Raw genomic sequence first — 14,982 nt, forward strand, 5'->3', positions numbered from 1 at the left:
AATATATATATATATATATGTATGTATATATATATATATATATGTATATATATATATATATATATATATATATATATATATATATATATATATATATATATATATATATATATATATATATATATATATATATATATATATATATATATATATATATTTTTTTTTATATGAACTTTATTACAGGCTCTTGGCCCACAAGGTAGAAAAGAAACATCACACATTAAAATACATTTTAAAAAAGTAAATAATAATGACTCATGGTTTATTAGACCGGTGCTTCCTAATCAAGATTTGGTGTAACAACATTATCTGGGGTGCCACTGGAATTTACTTAATCTGTCCAAAACTACAGATCACAGAAGCCCCTTATGATGATTGATATAAATGGACTTAGTTTTCCCTCGCCCGGACGCGGGTCACCGGGGCCTCCCTCTGGAGCCAGGCCTGGAGGCGGGGCTCGAAGGCGAGCGTCTGGTGGCCGGGCCTTCGCCCATGGGGCCCGGCCGGGCATAGCCCGAAATGGAAACGTGGGTCCCCCTTCCCATGGGCTCACCACCTGTGGGAGGGGCCGAAGGGGTCGGGTGCAATGTGAGCTGGGCGGCAGCCAAAGGCAGGGACCTTGGCGGTCTGATCCCCGGCTGCAGAAGCTGGCTCTTGGGACATGGAATGTCACCTCTCTGGCTGGAAAGGAGCCCGAGCTGGTGTGCGAGGCAGAAAAATTCCGACTAGATATAGTCGGACTAGCCTCCACGCACAGTTTGGGTTCCGGTACAAGCCCTCTCGAGAGGGGCTGGACTCTCTTCCACTCTGGAGTTGCCCACGGTGAGAGGCGTCGAGCAGGTGTGGGTATACTTATTGACCCCCAGCTGGGCGCCTGCACATTGGGGTTCACCCCGGTGAACGAGAGGGTAGCCTCCCTCCGCCTTCGGGTGGGGGGGACGGGTCCTGACTGTTGGTTGTGTCTAAGCACCAAACGGCAGCTCAGAGTACCCACCCTTCTTGGGGTCCCTGGAGGAAGTGCTGGAGAGCGCTCCTTCTGGGGACTCCATCGTTGTACTGGGTGACTTCAATGCTCACGTGGGCAATGACAGTGAGACCTGGAAGGGCGTGATTGGGAGGAACGGCCCCCCCGATCTGAACCCGAGCGGTGTTCTATTGTTGGACTTCTGTGCTCGACACGGATTTTCAATAATGAACACCATGTTCAAGCATAAGGGTGTCCATGTGTGCACTTGGCACCAGGACACCCTAGGCCGCAGTTCGATGATCGACTTTGTAGTCGTGTCATCGGATTTGCGGCCGCATGTTTTGGACACTCGGGTGAAGACCTGGTGATCCTGAAAGGGGGATCCTTCCATCTGTGGTCCCTTCTCAAGGTTTCTCATTTTCCTCTGGCAGGGTTTTTTTTTGAGTTTTTCCTTGCCCTTTTGGGAGCTTATGATCAGGGGATGCTTTGAGAATAATTGTCAATTTTTGGCTATGTGAAGCCCTTTGAGACTCTTTGTGATTTAGGGCTATACAAATAAACTTGACTTGACTTAACTGATCACCACCTGGTGGTGGGTTGGCTCCGATGGTGGGGGAAGATGCCGGTCCGACCAGGCAGACCCAAACGCTCTGTGAGGGTCTGCTGGGAACGTCTGGCAGAATCTCCTGTCAGGAAGAGCTTCAACTCCCACCACCGCCAGAGCTTTTCCCACGTCCCGGGGGAGGCGGGGGACATTGAGTCTGAGTGGACCATGTTCCGCGCCTCCATTGTCGAGGCGGCCGGCCGGAGCTGTGGCCGTAAGGTTGTTGGTGCCTGTCGTGGCGGCAATCCCCGAACCCGCTGGTGGACACCGGCGGTAAGGGATGCCGTCAAGCTGAAGAAGGAGTCCTATCGGGCCGTTTTGGCCTGCGGGACTCCGGAGGCAGCTGACAAGTACCGGATGGCCAAGCGGAACGCGGCTTCGGCGGTTGCTGAGGCAAAAACCCGGGCATGGGGGGAGTTTGGTGAGGCCATGGAGAATGACTTTCGGACGGCTTCGAGGAAATTCTGGTCCACCATCCGGCGTCTCAGGAGGGGGAAGCAGTGCAACGTCAACACTGTTTATAGTGGGGATGGCGTGCTGCTGACCTCGACTCGGAACGTCGTGAGTCGGTGGGGAGAATACTTCAAAGACCTCCTCAATTCCACCTACACGCCTTCCATTGAGGAAGCAGGGCCTGGAGACTCTGAGGCGGATTCTCCAATCTCTGGGGTCGAAGTCACTGAGGTAGTTAAAAAACTCCTCGGTGGCAAGGCCCCGGGGTGGATGAGATCCCCCCGGAGTTCTTAAAGGCTCTGGATGTTGTGGGGCTGTCATGGCTGACACGCCTCTACAACGTTGCGTGGACATCGGGGACAGTGCCTCTGGATTGGCAGACTGGGGTGGTGGTTCCCCTCTTTAAGAAGGGGGACCGGAGGGTGTGTTCCAATTACAGGGGAATCACACTCCTCAGCCTCCCTGGTAAGGTCTATTCAGGGGTGCTGGAGAGGAGGGTCCGTTAGGAGGTTGAACCTCGGATTCAGGAGGAGCAGTGTGGCTTTCGTCCTGGCCGTGGAACAGTGGACCAGCTCTACACCCTCGGCAGGATCCTCGAGGGTGCATGGGAGTTTGCCCAACCAGTCCACATGTGTTTTGTGGACTTGGAGAAGGCGTTCGACCGTGTCCCTCGGGAGGTTCTGTGGAGGGTGCTTCGGGAGTACGGGGTGCCGAGCCAACTAATAAGGGCGGTTCGGTCCCTGTATCACCGATGCCAGAGTCTGGTCCGCATTTCCGGCAGTAAGTCGGATTCGTTCCCAGTGAGGGTTGGACTCCGCCAAAGCTGCCCTTTGTCACCGATTCTGTTCATAATTTTTATGGACAGAATTTCTAGGGGCAGCCGAGGCGTTGAGGGGGTCCGGTTTGGGGACCTCAGCATCGCGTCTCTGCTTTTTGCAGATGACGTGGTGCTGTTGGCTTCTTCAGGCCGTGATCTCCAGCTCTCGCTGGAACGGTTCGCAGCCGAGTGTGAAGCGGTCGGGATGAGGGTCAGCACCTCCAAATCCGAGTCCATGGTCCTCGATCGAAAAGAATGGAATGCCCTCTCCGGATCGGGGATGAGAACCTGCCCCAAGTGGAGGAGTTCAAGTATCTTGGAGTCCTGTTCACGAGTGAGGGGAGGATGGAGCGCGAGATCGATAGGCGGATCGGTGCAGCGTCGGCAGTAATGCGGACCCTGTACCGGTCCGTTGTGGTGAAGAGAGAGCTGAGCCAAAAGGCAAAGCTCTCAATTTACCAGTCGATTTACGCTCCTACCCTCACCTATGGCCACGAGCGAAAGAACGAGATCCCGGATACAAGCGGCCGAAATTAGTTTTCTCCGCAGGATGTCCGGGCTCTCCCTTAGAGATAGGGTGAGAAGCTCAGTCATCCGGTAGAGACTCAGAGTAGAGTCGCTATTCTTCTACGTTGAGAGGAGCCAGATGAGGTGGCTCGGACATCTCATCAGGATGCCTCCTGGACGCCTCCCTGGGGAGGTGTTCCGGGCATGTCCCACCGGTAGGAGACCCCGGGGACGACCCAGGACGCGCTGGAGAGACTATGTCTCTCAGCTGGCCTGGGAACGCCTTAGGATCCCCCGGGATGAGCTGGATGAAGTGGCTGGGGAGAGGGAAGTCTGGGAGTCCCTCCTAAAGCTGCTGCCCCCGCGACCCGACCCCGGATAAGCGGAAGAAGATGGATGGATGGATGGATGGATGGATGGATGGATGGATGGATGGATGGATGGATGGATGGATGGATGGATGGATGGATGGATGGATGGATGGATGGATGGATGGATGGATGGATGGATGGATGGATGTCCAAAAATTCACTGGTCAACAGCAAATTTTAATCCGATATGGATCTGTATCCCCAAAAGTAAAAGTGCGCTTCCGCTAGATGTCAGTACGTGCTATGTTGTTGCTTGTAATCTCCCACAAATACACCATAGAAGAAGAGAAAAGGAGAAAAGGAAAAAAAGAGCTACGGCAAGTCGGAGAAAAATTACTGGATTAAGGGACCGTCATTTCTATTTAGTTCCAATTTGTATATGTTCGTCACATACATGGGTTTGCGTGTTCATTTTCAATTATCAGCGTAAGTACGTACATTAACTTTGGTGGTTGAATACGCAGTAATTCTGCGACCACACTGCTAGCCTGGCAAGCTAACGGTAAATTTAAGAGTTTTTCTCGACAAAAACTCCACAATGAGAAATCCATCAGTTAGTTAGCTAATGTAAACAACCCGTCTTGGTTTGTGAAAACTAGTTGGCGGATCTTCCTTCGTGAGACACGACTGCAGAATGACAGGTGAGTGACACCTCCATGTCAACAACAACGTAGGTGTATAACGACTAGCACTGGGGCAGTGTACTGTGGTCAGGCCAGCCTCCACTTGAAGACGAACTCAGGTCAGGTTCCACTTCGATTTTAATCATGTGTATTACAGTAACACGACGCCAGCGATCAACCTTGGCTACCTTCAAAATAAAAGCTACACAAATAATAAAATAGCTTCTTTGCGGTCTGCCAACCAGTTTATCTAGGGAGAATGCAAACTCACTCAGAAATGCGCACAGAAACGTGCTGAACTTCCATGGGACAGTAGACCAACCCAGATCCCCGACCAAAGTACTTTTACAAACATCTTATATTGCTACTCTAAATAAAACTCCTTGGAATTCTGCAAGTTCAAGAAGGGTGAAGGAAATCAGGCCGGCGGTCTCTGCCGATCAGGTGTCTCCTATTTATTTTGGGGGCAGATGGCAACCCTAGCATCACATTGTCAATAAATTCAAGACTTTTGTCTGTTTTGTTTTCCCCAGATGATGCCCTCCTACTGGATGTGCCTGTCATTCAGCAGTTGTACCACTGGGACTGTGGTTTAGCTTGCTCCAGGATGGTACTCAAGTAAGCATTAGATGCCATCATTTTCTGCTTGTCCCTTACAAGTTGAAACCAACATCGCATCTGAACGAATCTTTTGATTGGGATTGAAAATCAGCCATATCCGATGTATACTGGGTGCTAAACAGGAGGGTAACATCTGCATAATAAAAAGAGCTGATTACAATACTGTGTTGGATGAGTCACTTCTAAATGTAATAAATACTAATTCCTGGCTTTTATATTAGGTTACTGTAAGGCAAAGTCAAAGTCTGCTTTATTGTCAATTTCTTCACATGTCAAGACACACAGAGATCGAAATTACGTTCCCACTATCCCACGGTGACAAGACATAGTACACAATATACATACAAGTAAACAACACAAAAAGTAAAAACAAGAAGGCACAAACAATATATTACAGCCTCTCTGAATTATATTTAGAATTCTTAGTATGGTGTCAAATGATTGCAAACGATCATATTAAGCATACTTTCCAAAATATGTTTTATTTTGTAGAGTTTAAAAAATCAGATGCTAAAAAAACCCATCATGCACTTCTACAACATGCCTAGCGATGATCATAAAAAACACTGAAAGCGACTCAAAATGCAAGACTCCTGCAAGCACGCACAAAGATTGTTTTTGAGAACCATATGGTTGAGCTTGTGTATTTCTGGCCTGGCAGGTACCTGCAGCTCATCAGTGATGAGCAGTTTCAGAGAGCCTGCTGGGACCTGAAAATGACTGAGAGCGTGTGGACGATTGACCTGGCCTACCTCATGTGCCATCTAGGGATCAAGCATTGTTTCTGCACACAGACGCTGGGAGTTGATAAGGGCTTTAGGAATCAGGTGCCTTTCTTCACATGGGGATTAAATCCAATTAACTCAATTCACTGCCAGCCCAGTTAAAAGTAGACCTTTGACATCTGTACGCATCAATGGCATTGAATGAATAAAAAAAATTGCATTTGCAGTCATTCATTGATCTGACTTGGTAATGTTTGTTCTCTTCATTGCAGTCCTTTTATAAGAAGCATTTTGATACTGAAGAAGATCGAGTGAATGAGCTTTTCCTTAAAGCAGAGAGCAAAGGTGTGGTTGTGAAGAAATGGTATGTAACTTAGTATTTATACAAAAAATGCAAACCGATGTTCAGGCCAAGCAAAATGGAAGGTTTCACCTTGAAGCTCCACACACAAAATCAAGAGTAATTCTGGATTGTTGTGCCCACAGCTCCGTGTCCATTCAGGAAATCGAGTCTCATCTAGAAGAGAGCCACGTTGCTATCGTGCTCATCAACGCTGTCATCCTCACTTGCGAACTCTGCTCTGCACCTGTCAAATACTGCTGCTTCCTTCCTGTGGGGCAGAAGTGTTTCTGCAGGAAACCAGAGTATCAAGGGCATTTTGTCGTGCTGCGCGGCTTCAACAGGACCACCGGCTGCATCTTGTACAATAACCCTGCATATTCTGACCGTGAGTGATGGCTATTTCAATTCAGGAATTAGAACAATTTGTGGCCTTAGAGCATATGTGGCATACATTTTACATTGTGTCTGTGTGCATGTGAATGTAGGGGTGTGCTGCAGCACTGTCAGTAACTTCGAGGAGGCACGTCGGAGCTACGGAACAGATGAGGACATTCTCTTCATCTTTAAAGCGAGCTGATGTGGATTTGACTTCACCGTGGACTTGTTCAGCAGGTCCCCATCCTGCTTTGGCCCCATCTCCCCACCTCCCCTCATTGGTGCTAATGAGTCTAGCTGCTCGTGTGAAAAAGACTTCATCACTTGGATTTTCTCTTTTACAACCAACACCACTCAGCCTGTTTGGGAAGTACTCAACAGGCGATGCTCAATTGTTTTTAATTATGCTTTATTTTTTTACATGAGTAAATCATTTTACTAAGAATATATTTGGATTTTTGAATGTCTGGCTTTTTTAAGAAAACAACAGACGGTATTGTGGTTAATGCTGACCTAGTTTAGGAGTATTCACGAAGTGGTGTGCACATCATTCAGGTCTTGGGGATTTCTTTTATTCCTATATTTGTGTTTTTAAGTCACCAGTATTATCTGAAGTCCAAACTCAACTTCTGTCATTTTGTTCACATGCGACAAGGAAACTAGTTGGGCTTTGAAAGTCTCAGGTAATTAAAATAGCCTTACAAAGATCAAAAGCAGTTTTGAAGGATGCTGTCAGTGGGCTATTCATTTAACAATGTTTATAAATTCTTATTTGCAGTGCTGATGTAAAACTGCACTTCATCATAAGACAAATTGTTATTCTAATATTTTGTCTTTTTTTTCATCTAAAAAACACCTCATTAGTGGTATAAACTCAAACTGAGCATTAATTTATGATTAGCATTGAAAGTATCTCTCATAACACATGTATAGGAGACCATAAAATTGCATTGATTGAATCTTGCGACGGAAATTCAGGTGTCCTCAATGCGGTGTCCTCTGAGTATATATATTATGAACCAATCTCAGATTTTATTCCTTCTAAAGGGAAACTAGATTCCATGAAATGATCCAAAACAGAAACTGCCATTAAGAAGAACATGCTTGAAGATCCGTAACTTACCTGTGTTGTTCATGTTTTCTGTTAAGATAAGCTTCAGTAGAAGGTTTGTTTTGTGGAAACAAATCAGCTGGAGCATGCTTAGATTTTTTGCATTGCCATTTTCTTGCGAATGTCATTGCATTACACTTTTCACGTACAATTATGTTGTTTAAATTAAACATTTAATCCTACATTTGTGATGCTTGTGATTTTTAAGAGAACATATGTTGTAATTGTAATTATAAGTCCCAGAAATGAAAATAGAACTATTTTACGTGCATCAGATGTCAGGCTCGTCTTATACTTTGAGAAAATATAATTTTGTCAAGTCAGAAATGGGCTCATTTTCAGTTTCTTAATGTCCTCTGGAAAAAAAAAAAAAGGGGTAAAAGTTTTTCGATTTTGATCCTAAATTTTTAGATTTCTCTTTTCATTTATTCCTTCACTATTTTTGGCTGGAAGTCATGTCTGACGGCGTTGGTGAGAGCCTCAGCATACTCAGGGTAACGCCCAGTCATCTACAGAAAAAAAAAATTAATATCAGAGGATGACTTCCAGAAGTTTACGATAAACTTGTTACCATATAACCACCTTGTGTTCATTTAAAGAAAATAGAAACATCTTAAAAGAAGCTGTGTGGTTATCCACAGATAGTTTACCTTGAAACTCCATTTGTCACTAATTTGACGGTTCAGATTGAGGTCCATTTCAACTACCAATAGTCCATCACGAGTTCGAGAAAGCCCCGGGGAGCGGCTTCCATCGGGGGCGGCCACATAACTCGATCCATAGAAGTGTCCAAAGTCATGGTGAGCTGCAGACACCACCAATGCTTTTATTGAGGTTTAAAAAAAAAAGCAAAATTCTTTTGAAATGACCTCAGGGTTGTATTTATGTTGTGAGTGATAAAGACCGAGTATGTTTTGGACTTCATTCTTCGGTTGAGAAAGAGTGAAATAGTAAATAAATTGAAATGCCAGTCAAATCCTACCTTTTTGTCCGTCACCAGATGTAAATTCACTTTTGAAATGCTCCTGCATGAATTATAAGGTGTATTATTGATCATGCCCTAACTACAAACAGTAATATGGAGCAAATCACATCAAATACAAAGTTAAAGAAAAGTTGACAGGTGACTTGACTTACTGTCCCAACTCGATTAATTGCACAGGTAAAACAGTGGTTTGCTATGGCTGCATTCCTGGCCTCAATAGGCCACATGGGTTCGCTAGAAAAAGAATAGATAGAAATATTAATTGATGGCAAATGAAGCTTCAAAATTGATTCAAGAGATTATTTTTTTTTTTCACTAGTCTAGATGCAATCTCTGTTCAACATTGAGCTGAAAGTACACTGCCTTGCCATTTCGTAAACCCTTATATTTAAACCAACAATGCCCGAAAGAGGGGTCAAAAATATAACTGGTTCATGGATAAAATTTGAAGCTTCATTTTCCCATCACTGAAAAAAAGCATACTAGAATAGCGGCACGCACCCTTCCATCCATTCACCCATTTATAGTGTGTAAAATCTTGTATTCATGGATATACAAATAATCTTCTTAAGTACAGCTTTCCATCAGTGCTTACCTTAGGGCACCAACGGTAGCAGAAGGGTTAAAGATGATCTCAGCTCCATTCATACTGTACATGAACCAGTTGAGGGGGTGATGGCGCCCGTAGCAGATATTAATGGCTATCTTCCCAAATTGTGTCTGGAACACTGTGTGGCCAGTGTCACCTTCCATATAATATGTCGACTGAGAGCAAAGGAAAAAGACCGTCTCAGGAAAAATGGACAGTTTAATTGAAAATAAATGGCATTCTGACCTCGTTAAAATCTCCAATTCTCGGGATATGATTCTTCCTGCTCTTCCCCAGCACATTTCCAGAGTTGGATATCACCACCGCCGTGTTCCACAGAGTGTTGTGCATCTCGTCCCGCTCCAAAATTGGAGAAACGATCACCATGTTGTATTTTTTGGCCAACTAGCGAGAGAATCACAATATCATTCATTTTGCTCATGCATGAGCAACATTACTAAATAGCGCTTCCACTGGGTCTTTTCGTTCATAGAGCCTCTAACTGTTCATGTTTCAATTTCACTGATTGATGAATCAAATTAGGAGTCCCAATACTTTTGGCCCTATCTGTGTGCTCACCTTCTGGCAGAAACGTGTGGTATTTCCATTCTCGGCAGATTCTGCAAATTCCGTCCATGGTTCTTTCTCACGGGTGCAGAAGGCAAATGGCATGGCTGCAATCAGCAACATGCAGGTTAGTCAGAAATGTTTTTTCCAATGACAAAATCATATTCACACTTACTCCACGTTTCCTGGAAGCAGACAATGTTCACACCGCACTTGGCCGCTACTTCCACTATTTGCCCGATCCGGTTGTGCATAGCATTGACCTGTTGGCAAGGATCAGTTTAGTGTTATTTCTGGGAAATATGTTTTTTCCCATTTGCTCTGTGACCTGGTCCAGGATGGGCGCATCTGTGGGTAGAACAATGTGCTGTTGAATCAGTCCCACTCGAATCCTTCTGGGCAGTCTCAGCTGTTCTTCAGTTGCCTCAAAGCTATAGCCTTTCAGCTCAAAGTCACCTTGCCGTGCAGCCTCCAGGGCGTCCGACGGGAGCTCCAACATCCTATATTTTGATGACATTCCTCATTGGAAACTCACTATGCAACTGTAACATATTTATGACAAAGGCAACATTACAGTGATTGGGTTAAGAACCTGTGGACGTATTCTCATACTGATTCTAAAAGGTCATATTTTCCCTGATATGTTGCTTAAAATTGAATTTGGACAAACTTTTGCATCATACAACATGGATGTCCAACTACTATTAGAGAGACATCTAAAATATCACAACAACTTTGTGGCATCTAAAAATATCTTACGAATTGGCTTCCTTTATGGTGTACAGAGAGTAATTCTGACTTTATTTTGAGCCAATACTGAGTAGGATAGATATTCTTGGAAGTTTTGCTAACGTTTAAGCTTCACTATGGACATTTCATGTTTGCCTTGTGCAAAATAAACTTTTTAATCTAGCAGAAATGGGTGAAGGTCACACTGCAGCACAACAATCCAACTGAGCAAAGTCCACTTTACTCATCTGAATAAATAGCTGACCACGAACAGAAGAGGAGGAAAAAAACAAGCAAACCAAGAAAATGACGGCAGCAAACTTTTTTAACTCACTTGGTCTCCTTGCCAAATAAGATGCGTTTAACCTCTTTCAGCTCATCGTTTGGGATGTAAGTCTCCAAAGTGGTCTCCAACGATTCAAATTGGCCTGCAGACATTTTTGCGGCTCTGGTTTTTCAGGATTCAGTATAGTGAAATGTCAGTTTCTACTAGTTTATGTATCATTGCCAGTACTGCGTCACATTGACTCTTCCCACTTCTGTTTGCTAAAGTTGCTTATTAACTGACTTGGAGTCTCTTAGTTCATATGCAGTAACAATCATTGGAATAAGTTAAAATTGGCCCTGCAAAGTTTCAACAAGTGAAAAAATTATTCAGATTTTGTTATCACTCCTGCATGTTATGCAATTCAAATGATTGATCTTGTGCTGGGTTTTGGAACAGAATTTACAGTTGAGATGATCCAGCCAGCACAAACAAACTTAACAGACTATTTAACTTTTAATGATTAACGTGTAGCAGTGATTCACAGAAGGCAGAATATGGATGGTTCATTAAGAAAAACTGTATCCAAACGCACTTTTGGTTACCTTGGTTTTATTCAAGCAAAAAAAGAGCTCTACGCACCTCTTTGTAGAGACACCCTGGGCACGTAGCGTGTTGACAGCCATCTTGGTTTGGCCACCTACTAGTTTTAAGATGGCTTTTCTTGGTCAGATCTTGACAAATAGGCATAACTCTTACAATTTTCCAGAGTCGATACTGATGAAAAGTAAATAAATCCATCCGACATCTCACTCTTGGCTTGCTTTTTTGTTGTGTTTTCCCCTCCTACCCTATGGTCCCCTCCTAATTAGAAAGAAAATAATAAAAGACAGATTTCAACTCATAAGCAAGCATTCTGGCGTATTACTAAACAGCAAGTGGTGGGTCCAAGGGACGACCCAGTTAATGATTTGACGTCAATACATTTGTCAAACCTTTCAATATTGCTTCCTTTACCCATTAGGACTTTATGGGTTGAATGCAGAGGACAAATTTCAGCACGCGCAGATAGATGTGTGTATGATGATCATTGGGACTTTAATCTTTAATGCTTGAGTCACAAAAAGCTTCACTATCCCTTTGTGACATGCAGCCTTTTGATTGGCAGATATTTGATATTTACCACACAAAAGAAAAGAAAAACACTTAAGATCAGGGGATGTTGGAGAATATTTGTCAATTTTTGCAATTGTCCTGTGTGTTGTTAAATGTTGAACAGAGGCTGAGATGTACCGAAGTCAAATTCCTTGTTTGGCATGCTCAAACCTGGCCAATAAAAATTCTTGAATCTGGCACCAATGACGCATACGTGGGTGAAAGGTATTTTTTTGCACGCCACCTTGGTTTGTTTGCTGGGCAACAACATTAAACGTCCCACGGTCCTTCGCTAGAAGGCGCCCAGGACCTCCCTCAAATGACATCATCGTTACGTAGCCGAAAGTAAAGCGGCGACAAAACCGTGCTTGGTCTAAAAACTCAAAACAGGCGCGGCTGCATCAGATAAACACGCAACATTATATCCATTTTCACTTGTGCGCAGGTTGCTCGTATCAACTCAGTATGTTGCTGGGATTGTGTGCGCCTTTGACACGAAGTGAGTACCGTATTTTTTGCACCAAAAGGCGCACTGGATTATAACGCGCACACTCATTGAATTTCTTTATTTTAGAAATTATTTCATATATATAGGGTGCACCAGACTAAAAGGCGAATAAAATAGAAGCTGTACTGCAACAAACTGAGGTTGACTAGGGTTGCGGTATGCATCCACTAGCCAATAACCAATGAGCCCTCTGTAAAGAATTGTGTTTCTCAAACTATCTCCTATACAATGATCAGAACTGACTGAAGTTCAATGTAACGCATTGGTACTGCTTACCTATGTTTCCTGTTAGGGTTGATAGATTAGTTTGATCCTATGATTATGTTGGAATGTAACCTGTAATAATTAACTAATAATTACTAGCTTGTCCTGTCTTAACAAAAGTAGTAGAACAAAGTGCTAAGATCTTTTGAACTGATTGACTAGCTGCAGAGGAAGCAATCAAAGTTGTTTTGTTTACACAACATTGTAAAAGACCCCCTGCTATGCTTTGATCAGCAGGCTAGGGGCTTCAACCTCATCCTGTCTACTCTCACCCCCACTCTCACCCCCACTCTGTTTCTCTCAATAAAAATGCTCCTGCAATAGGCCTGAGTCAGACCTCATTTGATCATCGCTGTATGCACAGCGACGGATGACTCTCTACCTGCAGGTGTCTAAAAGAACTTACTTGTCTCCTGTGTGGTTCTTGCAAAATAAGTTAGAGTGAGCACAACACCAACATTTCCCTTCCATATCGATCCGTAAATTTACTCAAAAAATTAACAGAGCAGCCTATTTTGACATGAAATAGCCTCGTGCGTGTAGCAGCTTTCACTATAGCATTAGCCACCCGCAAAGTCCCATGAGCCTCAGCTCGCAGACTCCCATGAACCTCAGCAAAGTGTAAACGATCGCATTTCTCAAACAATCTCCTATAAAATGATCGGACACATTGGTACTGCTTACCTGTGTTTCCCTTCCATATCGATCCATGAATTTACTCAAAACCTTAACGGAGCAGCCTATTTACACAAGAGTCTACACTGGTGAGAAACCGTTTTCATGCTCAGTTTGTGGCCAAAGATTTTCAGTGAAGGCAAGTCTAACAATTCATACAAGAACCCATACTGGTGAGAAACCATTTTCATGCTCAGTTTGTGGCCGAAAATTCTCTTCTAAGGCATACTTGAAAATTCATACAAGAAGTCACACTGGTGAGAAAGCTTTTTTATGCTCAGTTTGTGGCCAAAGATTTTCAGTGAAGAATAGTCTAACACTTCATACAAGAATCCATAATGGTGAGAAACCTTTTTCCTCCTCAGTTTGTGGCCAAAAATTCTCTCTGGAGGGAAACTTCAAAACTCACTTGAGAACCCACACTGGCGAGAAACGTTTTTCCTGCTCAGTTTGTGGACAAAAATTCTCTCGGAGGGAACATTTAAATGGGCACACAAGAACCCACACTGGCGAGAAACCTTTTTCCTGCTCAGTTTGCGGACGAAAATTATCTCGGAAGGGAAGTCTAACATTTCATACAAGAACCCACACTGGCGAGAAACCTTTTTCATGCTCAGTTTGTGGCCAGAAATTCTCTTATAAGGGACAATTGGAAACTCATACAAGTAGTCACACTGGTGAGAAACCTTTTTCATTCTCAGTTTGTGGCCAAAAATTCAGTTGCAAGAAAAGCTTTGAAAGCCACACAAGAAACCACAGTGGTGAGAAACCTTTTTCATGCTCAGTTTGTGGCCAGAAATTCCATCAAAAGGGAAACTTAAAAAGTCACACAAGAGTCCACACCGGCGAGAAACCTTTTTCATGCTCAGTTTGTGGCCAAAGATTTTCAGTGAAGGGAGCTCTAAATTTGCATACAAGAATCCACACTGGTGAGAAACCTTTTTCATGCTCGGTTTGTGGCAAAATATTTTCAAGGAAGGGAACCTTAAAAAGGCACTCAAGAGTCCACACTGGCGAGAAACCTTTTTCATGCTCTGTTTGTGGCCAAAAATTCCCTCTCAAGACAAGCATAATCAAGCACATAGTGGCTACTAACACCTAACCCTGTTGCCTGCTCAGCCACTTGCCGAAGTGTCTCTATTGAGAATTCCGAGTGTTTTGGGGAGATGAGCAATGATCCGTGAAGGTTTCACCTTCTATTTGAGCAAACTTCATGAGTTTTTGCATTGATGATGATATAGTTAACTGGCATGTCAAGACTTGTAGAAAAGAAAAAGCAGAAAAAAGCAAGACTTTTTTTTTTCTTTCTTGTGCTTGTGTGGCGATTCAACCCTACTCTATGCACCAGAAAAAGTGAGGCCATGTTAGGGTTGATATATGTCACGGTTGATAGATTAGTTTGATCCTATGCTTATGTTGGAATGTAACTTGTAATAAATAACCTAGCTAGATTAGTAGTATGCTTATGTTGGAATGTAACATGTAATAAATAACCTAGCTTGTCCTGTCTTACACAACGTCGTAAAAGAGCATACTGTCTCCCGTATGGTTCTTGCAAAAATAAGTTAGTGAGCACCACTCTAACAGGCCAATACTTTTTGCAGTAAAAATAGATGAAACAATTTGTGTGGAACTGCCGACTGACAAAATTTAAAAGCATGTGGAATGTCTTGGAATCATAAAATAAAATGAGTGAATTATGACATTGGACAATGTGGAATCATGTGG

General features: G+C 43.6%; 3 protein-coding genes across 7 annotated transcripts; 2 read left to right on the forward strand and 1 right to left on the reverse strand.

The window, feature by feature from the left end:
- Positions 1 to 1,739: 1,739 nt before the first annotated feature.
- LOC148398302 (uncharacterized) lies at positions 1,740 to 14,397 on the forward strand. Its single transcript, XM_088375348.1, has 4 exons — positions 1,740 to 1,785; positions 2,964 to 3,035; positions 13,341 to 13,874; positions 14,040 to 14,397. The coding sequence occupies exons 1-4, from the start codon at positions 1,740 to 1,742 to the stop codon at positions 14,354 to 14,356; spliced, it is 969 nt and encodes a 322-aa protein (XP_088231474.1). The 3' UTR covers positions 14,357 to 14,397.
- On the forward strand, positions 3,978 to 7,699 carry gucd1 (guanylyl cyclase domain containing 1). The gene is made up of 6 exons (XM_088377249.1): positions 3,978 to 4,360; positions 4,876 to 4,960; positions 5,625 to 5,790; positions 5,961 to 6,052; positions 6,175 to 6,416; positions 6,517 to 7,699. Exons 1-6 carry the CDS (start codon positions 4,354 to 4,356, stop codon positions 6,606 to 6,608), a joined length of 684 nt encoding a protein of 227 aa, XP_088233375.1. The 5' UTR covers positions 3,978 to 4,353; the 3' UTR covers positions 6,609 to 7,699.
- On the reverse strand, positions 7,608 to 11,708 carry upb1 (ureidopropionase, beta). Of its 5 annotated transcripts, none has more exons than XM_088377241.1 (11): positions 11,295 to 11,708; positions 10,722 to 10,815; positions 9,987 to 10,200; positions 9,834 to 9,921; positions 9,671 to 9,765; positions 9,338 to 9,496; positions 9,098 to 9,267; positions 8,655 to 8,736; positions 8,500 to 8,542; positions 8,168 to 8,322; positions 7,608 to 8,026 (listed from the first exon to the last, which is right to left on the reverse strand). In XM_088377241.1, exons 3-11 carry the CDS (start codon positions 10,173 to 10,175, stop codon positions 7,943 to 7,945), a joined length of 1,065 nt encoding a protein of 354 aa, XP_088233367.1. In that variant the 5' UTR covers positions 10,176 to 10,200; positions 10,722 to 10,815; positions 11,295 to 11,708; the 3' UTR covers positions 7,608 to 7,942. The 5 variants fall into 5 exon arrangements, with proteins under 5 accessions (XP_088233367.1, XP_088233368.1, XP_088233365.1 ...); XM_088377242.1 differs by having other exon boundaries at positions 9,987 to 10,158; positions 11,295 to 11,707; XM_088377239.1 differs by lacking the exon at positions 10,722 to 10,815 and having other exon boundaries at positions 9,987 to 10,158; positions 11,295 to 11,516; positions 11,648 to 11,664.
- Positions 14,398 to 14,982: the final 585 nt, after the last annotated feature.

This window comes from Syngnathus floridae, chromosome 5 (genome assembly GCF_059516105.1).
Source record: "Syngnathus floridae isolate MCC-2025c chromosome 5, RoL_Sflo_1.0, whole genome shotgun sequence".
Taxonomy (NCBI): Eukaryota; Metazoa; Chordata; class Actinopteri; order Syngnathiformes; family Syngnathidae; genus Syngnathus; species Syngnathus floridae.

Excerpts from the sequence above, each read along its gene's own strand:
- LOC148398302 (XM_088375348.1), top strand. The coding sequence starts at position 1,740 with ATGTTCCGCGCCTCCATTGTCGAGGCGGCCGGCCGGAGCTGTGGCC. Across the intron at positions 1,786-2,963 it reads GGCCGGCCGGAGCTGTGGCC|ATGACGTGGTGCTGTTGGCT; the intron begins GTAAGGTTGTTG and ends TGCTTTTTGCAG. Across the intron at positions 3,036-13,340 it reads ACGGTTCGCAGCCGAGTGTG|CTGGTGAGAAACCGTTTTCA; the intron begins AAGCGGTCGGGA and ends CAAGAGTCTACA.
- gucd1 (XM_088377249.1), top strand. Across the intron at positions 5,791-5,960 it reads ATAAGGGCTTTAGGAATCAG|TCCTTTTATAAGAAGCATTT; the intron begins GTGCCTTTCTTC and ends TCTTCATTGCAG. Across the intron at positions 6,417-6,516 it reads TAACCCTGCATATTCTGACC|GGGTGTGCTGCAGCACTGTC; the intron begins GTGAGTGATGGC and ends ATGTGAATGTAG.
- upb1 (XM_088377237.1), bottom strand. The coding sequence starts at position 10,825 with ATGTCTGCAGGCCAATTTGAATCGTTGGAGACCACTTTGGAGACTTAC. Across the intron at positions 8,543-8,654 it reads CAATTAATCGAGTTGGGACA|GAGCATTTCAAAAGTGAATT; the intron begins GTAAGTCAAGTC and ends TAATTCATGCAG. Across the intron at positions 8,027-8,167 it reads GTGACAAATGGAGTTTCAAG|ATGACTGGGCGTTACCCTGA; the intron begins GTAAACTATCTG and ends TTTTTTCTGTAG.